The 10108-nt window shown below is 34.3% G+C and overlaps 1 protein-coding gene across 2 annotated transcripts; it reads right to left on the bottom strand.

The window, feature by feature from the left end:
* Positions 1-1644: 1644 nt before the first annotated feature.
* On the bottom strand, positions 1645-8355 carry RR14 (response regulator 14). 2 transcript variants are annotated; one of them, XM_085669814.1, is made up of 7 exons: positions 7920-8355; positions 6015-6167; positions 5543-5932; positions 5301-5377; positions 4452-4484; positions 2648-3814; positions 1645-2113 (listed from the first exon to the last, which is right to left on the bottom strand). In XM_085669814.1, exons 1-6 carry the CDS (start codon positions 8059-8061, stop codon positions 2648-2650), a joined length of 1962 nt encoding a protein of 653 aa, XP_085525940.1. In that variant the 5' UTR covers positions 8062-8355; the 3' UTR covers positions 1645-2113. The 2 variants fall into 2 exon arrangements, with proteins under 2 accessions (XP_085525940.1, XP_027914131.1); XM_028058330.2 differs by lacking the exon at positions 4452-4484 and having other exon boundaries at positions 7920-8353.
* Positions 8356-10108: the final 1753 nt, after the last annotated feature.

Genomic DNA, 10108 nt, shown 5'->3' on the forward strand with positions numbered 1-10108 from the left:
TAGTAGTTTCCTATGATGAATCTTTGTTTGAATACATCTTCAGCAGTATATTTGAGGATCAACGAATTCCAAATTTCTTTCGCTTCATGTATGAATAGTACACATCGAACAAGTCATGATGTGATCCCAACAAGGCTTATAGCTTGGGCCAACACCTAGGCCCAAATCATGCTCTAGGCCCAATCCATGGCCTAAATGCATCAACAAGCCCAAGCCCACTTAGAGGCCCAATCACTAGAAGCATGATGAAGAAGATCCGCATGGGTCTCTCATAAGATGATCAAGTCAATCATGGGCTTTTCACTTTATTCACATGGGCCAAAGAAATCTCCAAAATATGAGTTGATGCATGGAAGACGTAGTCTAGATTTAAATTGGGTCATTGTTTAGGCTTTGCTTTCAATAAATAAGTTAGAACACTTGTGATTACATGGTGCATAAAATTGGGCCGAGCCCAATTTCCTTCTTGGTCGAGAATCCTTGGCAATGTGCTAAATATGGAAATAAACAAGCAAAGCATGACCAAAGCAAAGAGAGTGTGACAATGGTAAGGAGTGTGTGATATGCCACTTGGCGCCATCATACCTCATCTCCTACATCACACGACCAAGAATTCAACTTGCTCTTCAAGCTACATCTCCATTACATTTGTGCTTAATTTGAATTGCATTAAGGAAGCTAATCTACTATAAATGATAGCTTCCTATGCACATGTAAGGGTTACTTTGCAAAGTAGAAGCATAGTTGTTGAGAGCACTCCACTTCTTCTACTCTTATTTGAGAGCACACTTGGCTATCCTTCTCTTTCATCTCCTCTAGCCACCTTCCATACCATAGCACCAATTCTGCTCTTCATTTTCACAAATCCTCCATTTCCAAGAGCAAGCTTCAACTCCTCCATTTCCTCTACATCTCCACTCATTCTAAGCATTCTCCATGGATCTCCTTCCACTTCTCCACCAAGGATGTCCATCAGGTCATTAAACAATGCACTAAGTGTGTCAACATACCTTGTTTGCATGGATTCAGTCTTAAACTTGTTTTGAAGGGATATTGGAGTTGGATTTTGAGGATGTGAAAGCAATAACAACTCCATACATGTCTAAAAGGGTAGACACGCGTTCTTGTCAGCGCCAAAAGTTCCGTCCAGATAATACCTCGATTTTTGACACATCTAGAAAAGGTTTCGCAAAGACTGTTTGAGCTCCAAAAACAATATTTGGATTCTTCGTAGAAGGTGTGTTGTTTTTGTCAGCCATAAGTCTTTAAGATTGTTGTAGTAGCTGACAAAATCACAAATCAAAAAGACTTCCAGAGATGTGTAGATTCATTGTCCTTAAGAACTTATCCGTAGTGTATTGCACAAGCCCCCCAAATACAACAGGAACTTGTCAAAATTTCTAAGGATCTCAGAACTAGCAAAATAATTATTAAAAAAGAGTAAATAAATAAACCCAAAATGAGAGAAAAGATATAAGAGAGAAAGGAGGAGAAAACGAGAGAGAATGAATGAGTATAGAAGTGTGTGTTTGAGAGAGGAGTATAGTGCTCTATTTATAGATGGTGTATGGGGACAGAAATGGATCAAAATTCATGGCCTGTAAAAGAAAAATCTAAAGCAACCCAACATTAAAAAACTGCATCTGAAAAAGAGGGAAAATATCACTCAAATTGCAACAGCTTTTGCAATATACACGTTGTATATATAACAACTAGTTCATAGATTATAGAACGTTCCTAGATACATGTGCACCTACAAACAAACAAACCAACACACCCGTAAAGACTAAACATTTATATAGACACTCTTCCTTGGGCTTTACAATGCACCATGATGAGAATATGCCTTTCGAGAAACCTTCCAGTTTTTCAGAAGTCATAGTAGTTCAGCTTTCTTTATAGACAACAAGCTTTCATTAGACTCCATTGTAGTGCCAATGAACACAAGCTAGCTACAATACTCATCTAAAAGACTGAAGAAGCAATCTGTACCCCTTCATGGAAAGAACTTTTTAAACGATTATTTGGTTCATTGCCCAATGAAGACTGACTCAGTATGAAGGATTATTATTACTGACTTTGTACCTGTATGAAAAGGTCTTCTCTCGCTAACCTGTTGCAAACAAGATTCAAGCATTCACAACCAACATAAATATGAACTTATAGCACGGAAATGCGTAATCCAGGAATATCAACGACTGAAGCAACAAGGGAGGAGGAGAAAAGGAGCAAGTCCATTCAACTTTCTGCTAGTTGCTACAATATCTTCGACCTTTTAGTGGACAGCATCCCAGTTGGTATTTAATTATTAGCCTATTTTGGAAGAAAAATATGCAATGTAATTGCTTCCTCCTTATGGCTTTAATAAACTCCCAACACATTTCTGCAGTAGTTATTTATTATATCTCCGTTCGAGAAATATCAAAGACAACATAAATGCACATATCCGGACACTCAAAAATACGGATAACTACTATTTTATAGGAAGTCTAATTTAGAAGTTTAAATTAGCAAGCAAACTGTGCAGAAACATAACATGATACATACAATAAGCTCCAATAACAAATAATAGTCAAATCATTGAGGATCTAGATTTAAACTAATATTCACATTCTTAATAAAAAGACTCAAATAGTCATCAACTTACCTATTCAGTAAACACACTTGAATGATCACAAGATTGATATCTTTCTACGATTGGGCGACTCACTTTTTGTATATTTATAAAATTTGGCTCCTCCTTCAGTGTGTTGTCAGTGCTATCTACATTGACTTTCATTTGACTAAAATCACTGACAGGTGATTCCATTTCATTTTGAACAAACCTATTTGGAACGCAAGTACCTTTGCCAATAAACCCAATATTCCTAAGGCATACTTGATCAAATGAATCGCCTGATTTCAAACCATAGGGATCTTGTCTATCAGACATGGGCAAAGGGCTAGGAAAAGGTCTTGCACCACCAAATGTCAAATTTGAGTTTTGAAGCTGCCGAATACTGCCATTGATGGAACTCATGGAACATGTGGAGGGCGTAGTATGTGTATAAAGAACAGATCGAGCTTTTGTGTCCCCACCGGAAAATTGAGCTGCACTAACTAAATTATTTGATTTCTGTGACAATAAACTATAATCAATAATGGCATTCCTGCCAAAACTGCAATTCTGATGGACAGATGCAGAACTATTTACTGCCTGGAGAGTGTCACAGGATTGAGATGGAACCACCAAGCAAGATGGTTGAACATTGATTGAACAACTTTGATCATGTATCAGAGGCTCCTGTTGCTGGTGGTGCTGCTGTTGTTTTTGCTGGGGTTGCTGCCTTTGTTGGTGATCTAATATATCCATCAGTATGTTGTTATTCTGAGTACCCACTCTTTCAACGCTATTATTGGGTCTCACTGAACCCATTGTATTATTAGATGATGGCCATGCACCATATCCTGTCGACACGTCGTTTGCAGTTAAGAAAGAGAGAGGAAAATCCTTGCCAATATTGGAAGGACACTTTACAAAAGGCTGACCATACGCCACAGCATGTTCAGCATGGGAATGTTTTAGCCCAATGGATGCTTGCAGCAATGTAGCCTGGTCTGCTGTAGACATTATGTTAGTTGCAGGGCGACCTAAGAGCTCAGCATGAAGGGCTGCAAGTGTTTCAGGCGGAACATGGCCAGCAGCAGCCAAAGCTTGTATGTCAAATCTTCCAGTAGCGCTCAGCTTGGATTCTATAGTCCCAGGAACTCCATTTAGCATCCCATTCTGTTGCTGTGCCACTCCACTTAATCGCTTCAAGTAAAGTCTAAATTTCTGTAAATGAATATTGTAGTTCAAACGACAATGTTAATTACACTTGAGAGCAGCAACACCCAAGCGCATTTATCTACATCTATTGCCTTAGTAAAATAGATAAAATATTTGCATATTAACAGGCAATATTCCTCACCTGATTATTGCAATATTTTCAGATTAGTAAAGAATGACTGTGGCCATAAACTCTTAATTCTGACACCAGTAAACTTACATTAAATGACATTTATCACTTAAAAATGATTAAGATTCATTTCTACATATACTTGACCTTTCGATGCTATCAACTAAGTACATGTCACTTTAAAAAAGAGAAACTAAAAAAGCTGCATAGCTGCAAAATTAGTGCTATCACTCCTACCCATGTCAATCTTGGTCTCCCTCCCCTTTCTCATTCATCAATACACTCATTCTTTCATTCCATTGATTCAAGTCAAAACATATATTTTTTATAACAAATTGTCTGTTGTGCTGAATAATCCATATCAAGATTTTCAACTCAGCTAAAATCATTTTCAATGTTTCATTTCTAAGTAACTTCACATTTCTCATTCACAACAGTAAAACAAAAACAGACAACACTGTTGAAAGTCCTTTGCATCAGCTTAAGTTGTCTCAAGGACAACAAAATTAAGACCTCATTCACGACAGGCAACCTCATCAACCTCCCCTATCAAAATTGGAACAGCAAAAAAAGTAAGTTTAAAACCTTGATTTGAGGGTTCGATGTCGATCAGGAATTAATTTGTTTCCTTAAATATTTTGATATAATTTCCTAAGAATAAGCTAAGCAATTCATAGATTGATTTGTTCTCCCTAAATTCAGATTATAGGATATTTTGTATATTTTGTAATTATGAGTAATAATTGTAAATAGTCTTAACATTATTTATAGTGGAAATAACAATAGTGAAAGGCATGAAGTCATTTTTCGTGACATGGTAACCCTAGTACACATTAGTTGAGGCTAACCCTAGTCTTGCATACTCATTATTGAATATAGGGAAAATAGGGATTGAGATTAATCTCCCTTGTGTAGAAAATACACATAGGGGCTGTATTTATAATAGAGAACATATGGGCTAAGCCCAAAATAAGATATTAAAGATACCTTAACACTCATCAATGGTAAGAAAGACTAATCATGCACATAAGAGTATCAAGCAGTGGAAGTTAAAGTTTATAGTAGATACCAAGGTAATTTCTGCTCAGAATGATTATAATTGCAACAACAAAAAATACAACGTTAATTGACATCAAGACAGAAGAAAATAATATGCTGGCATTTGAACCAAGTAAAAAGTAACCCACGTGTTAACAAAGGAGATATAACACAATAAAAGATTAAGGAAATTAAAAAAACCAAGAAAATAAACAGTGTAACTGAAGAGATCAGCTACACATCCAACTACTCAAAATTAATTATATGAACAATTCTGGGGGAAAATGGAAAATTATTGCTTCACATTTTAAACTAAAAACCAACCTGCAAATGACTGGCAACATTTTCTCTAGTCAAACCAGGGACATTCATCAATTCAAGTATTCTCTTTGGCACAGCCTCTAAAACAAGGATAAGAAACAATCTATAAATTAAATTGTGATAAATGCTTAAATAAACAAAAGCAAAATATGTATGCTTTATGCTTATTGTAATCTAAATAAGTCTAGTAATTGAGCAGAAAAAATAGAAGCTATAGCAAGAAAAATATAGCAGGGGATTCTTACTATCAAGCCCAAGTTGATTCACAGCACTGACAAATTGTTGGTGCAGTTCTACTGACCACACTACACGAGGCTTCTTAGATGTGGCTGGATCATCACTCTCCAATTCAATATCTTCTTCTTTTAAACTGCTCCTCTTTTTTGGTGCTTTAACTACTTCTGCTTCATCAGCAACAGAAGTATATTCAATATCATCATTTCCCCGTATATTCCAATCACTGTCTTCCATGCTGCCAGAATTATCATGTTCTTTATTTTCATTCCAGATTTTCCTAACAACATGTTGCCATATATTCCTCAGTTCTTCCTCACGTACAGGCTTAATCAAATAATCACACGCCCCGTGTCTAATTCCCTTCATGACAGCACTTGTTGTACTATCACCAGACATCACTGCACAATGCAGAATATATTTTCAAATGTTAAGCATTATTAATGCACTTGTAATTCTAAGGACAAGGGGAACAACACTTACTAATTACAGGAAGGTCCATTTCCAGCCCAACATGTTCAAGGAGCTTATAGCCATCCATGTCTGGCATATGAACATCACTCAGTACCACATCAAAACAACCTTTCCTTTCCCGCAAAAGATTCAAAGCCACAGTAGCCTCGGTGCATGTGGTAACTGGAAGATAAAAACACAAGTAAGAAGAAAAACTTAGTTCAAATAAAGACAAGTTGCAAATCATAAGAAATCCATGTCATGGCATTTACTAGATCTACAATATCTATTGAAATCATTTGCAAATTTCCAGGCAATTGTGTTTTTATTGAAATTTCAGGTCATAGTGAATAGACTGCATCATAAACATTCTCCATTAGATTTAAATAAAATTTTGTTGAGCTCCTTAACCCATGGTAAAAAGCCTCTTCACATTCATTACACATAGTTGAACACACTAAATAAGAACACCCCAAAATGAAGTACGAAACCTATGTGCCTATTTATTTACAATAATCTTCATCGGACAGTCGAACAATGTGGGGATTTGCAGAAAGGCAAAATTTCAGTCAGCCTTTTAATTTAATTGTTGAAAATTTCACATCAACTCAAGATATGGTCAAATTATAAAATATAAGTAAGTGCAAATCTCCTCTTAAAAGTCAATTTTGCAGAGTAGACTTAGTCCTAAACCTACTTTCTAAGATGGTATCAAAATCTATCCTAACAAGATTTGTTGGACTCATCACCACTTGTCAAGCAACTACCAGGCTCACCACACATTTTTGTCATATTAATTTAGAAAAAATTGTTCATAAGACGGTTGTTTGAGTAATTTAATATAAAGATAATAGTTAAAAATTAAAGTATCAATGTATATAACTTTAATCAAATTAATTAAATATTCAGTCTACTCAAATATTATTGAGCAACATTCTAACATTTATTAAAAATATGAAATTGTGAACCTATATAATTAAGAGTAATAAATAATTATAATAAAAAAAATCAAAATAATTATAAAAAAATGTTGGTCGGTTAAGTGGTTCAACCCACTGTCAACCCAGCTCAAACTAGTTTAATCCGTGAATTAAGTAAGTCAGGTTCGATTTAACCCACTTTTGAAAAAATCGAATCCGTGGTGAGCCGAGTTGACTCACGGATTAAAACCCAATTTTGACATCTGTACTTCTAAGTAGGTGTTGGAACTTAAGTACAAGATGAGAGTTCAACCCAAAAGACTAATTCATTAGGTAAGAGAACCCCAAGTCGTAGGTAATACATCAAGTTATTCTATTGAGTGTGATACTACCGTTGTCACTTCCTTCAATAGCCGTAGCCTATCGACAATAATTCAGTGCACCTCTTTGACGGTTTACTACCCCCTACTTAGTATTCAGTTTGTACCTTAATAATATATAGCATATAGGGAACCGTAACTCAGCTCTCAATGAAAGCACCCGTTGTTAGGACTTGAGTAGAAGAGGAGAGCACAACTCAATACTGGTTAATTAGAAGGAGAACTTCAACGTTTTAGTACCGCATTAAGTAGCATTCCCAACTCCTACCAGTAGGGTTTTTCACTCGAGGGAACAATTAGAAGAGAAAATAATGTTTCTTTTACATAAAGAATCACAGATATATATATATATATATATATATATATATATATATATATATATATATATATCTGCTTCGAGCTGGTAAGATCACTAGTATCGATATTCCGAGTATTGAATATTTCAAAATCTCGAATTCAAAACCAATTATTAACTAAGAACACCTCGCGCCAATTAACGCTCGAGCTCGGTGGAGAAGATATAAAGCAATGCTTCAAGCATGGAACCAGTATTTCATTTACTACTTAATCTCGTGAGAAAACAAGGAATAGAACCGAGAAATGAAAGTTCCGTCAAAACCAAATAACAAACTAACCGCGGTAACGGCATCGAATTGACATTTGCTCTATAATCCTCAGCGTGGTGGCGTCATCGTCAACGACCAAAACCCTTAACCCCGCCGGGAACTCCGCCGTGCCGCCCTTGCATGCGTCGGCGGCGGAACGCGACGGAGCCATGTGAGCGACGGGAGCAACGACGTCGTTCGGCGAGAGTTCAGAGGCGGAGAAGCGCAGCACAATGCCGGAGAGTGAGCATAGGAGAAGAATGGAAACCCTAGCGGAAAAGGAAAGTGAGTAGAAAAGCTTCGAAGCTGAAAATCAATGAATGAAGGAGAAGGAGAAGAAGTGAGAGGGTTTAAGGTGTGAGTGAATGGAGAATGAAAATTGGTGTGAATTGGAGAAATGTGAGGAGGGAAAAGGAAAGGTGGGAATGGAAAATTGGAGGGGGAACAGAACAAATGATAACGGTGGCCAAGATATTAAATATATAACCCCAGCCAAAGATTATATTAAGTCAATAAATAATGACATTTAATTAAGAAAGGTTTCATCTCACTTTATTTATGTCCTACAAGTTTTATTGGACAACACTGCACTGCAAATAAGCGTACTCATGTCTACCTCAATTTTAAGGTTAATTGTCTTCTGCTGAGAATATTATAAAAAATGTATTTTTGGATTTATTTTATTATTGAAAAATGACGCATAATTATATTTGTATAGATACGAGGAAAGTTATTTTCTAATTTCTACTTTTTTATTTAATTAATTTAAACTTTTAAAATCTTTGATGACAAAGGAATAACTTAATTTTCATATATTATGTTTTGTTAAATATATTGTATTTCGTTAAATATGTAAGAACATTAAAATGCTCTTTTTTTTTTATGTTGAAGATTGTTATTCTAAAATTTAGAATTACCTGTAAAATGAGTTAAACGAACCCTATCAATGAGTAGATGAATGTGAAATCAACCCAATAAACTGAATTAACCCGTTTTTAACAATAGCATTTAATATTAAAAAAAGTATTTAATATTAGCAACTACCCGTAGTGCTAAATTGAAATAAATTTCATTCAATATATTTACATCATCAAATATCAATATAATATACTTAAATTTGATTAGATCCTATCAACAATTAACCATTGTATACACTTTAAATTTCCATTGAACAAGAACATAAAGTGTATACATATATAACACTAAAATAAACATCAAAATTAAATTAGTTAAATAATTTACTTAAAGTATAATTATTTAAGTATTCTTCCTTTTAAAGAACAAAGTCTTTCTAATTACAAGTTTTTACTAAAGTTATATATTTCATAACTTATGTTATATAATTAAATGTCGAAAGTTAATTATAGTAAATAAAAAAAATATTATTATTCATTTTTAAAATGTTGTTTAAGCGAATAACATTCAAATGATAAGTTGACACTTAGAAGTTGGTTAAGCATTGAGTCACCATTTGACCAATACCATTCTCAAAAAACATAATTTATCAACTAATATAAAGTTCAACAATGAATTAATACTAAAAGTAGATCTAATTTATTTCAAGATAATAGAAAAATATGTGATTAAACACCTCCATATTATACTAATATCATATATACACTTTACATGACCCAAAAAGCTATATGCAAATATACACATATCAATTTCGATATACTTACAATTTTATTACCATATTTTTCACACATCTAAATAATCAATTTATTGATTATATGTTAATATTAACACCCATTGGATAAAGGGAAAGTTGAATTGTGTTTTCAATTTATCATTTGGCCCCTTTTGCAAATAATGGATAAAAAGTGATATTCAAACAATAGTTTTATATGCTAACTAATCAATTAATGATTGTTATGCTCGATGATGTACAATAGACACAACCTTAGCTTAACTGATTTAGTTATGTAAATGTTTTAGTTATACTTATTCACACGATGACTCACATTCTAAATTAGTACATATAAAAATAACATTCAATATAAAGAATAAGAAAAGAGAGTGAGGGAGAATACGCACTATATTTTTGTATTGATCTGTCTGACCACGTAAGTTATATCAAATTCTTAATCAACTAATTGAGTTTCACTAAGGAAATTAATGTTGTGAAGTACAATGCAAGTATTCTTTAAGCTCATTGCCACTTTTATCTAACCCCTTTAGTACTATTTTAGCAAGTCATTTCTAACTTAACTTGAGTATTC

This window comes from Vigna unguiculata, chromosome 2 (assembly GCF_037176805.1).
Source record: "Vigna unguiculata cultivar grain cowpea cultivar isolate G323 ecotype 2 chromosome 2, ASM3717680v1, whole genome shotgun sequence".
Lineage (NCBI taxonomy): Eukaryota > Viridiplantae > Streptophyta > Magnoliopsida > Fabales > Fabaceae > Vigna > Vigna unguiculata.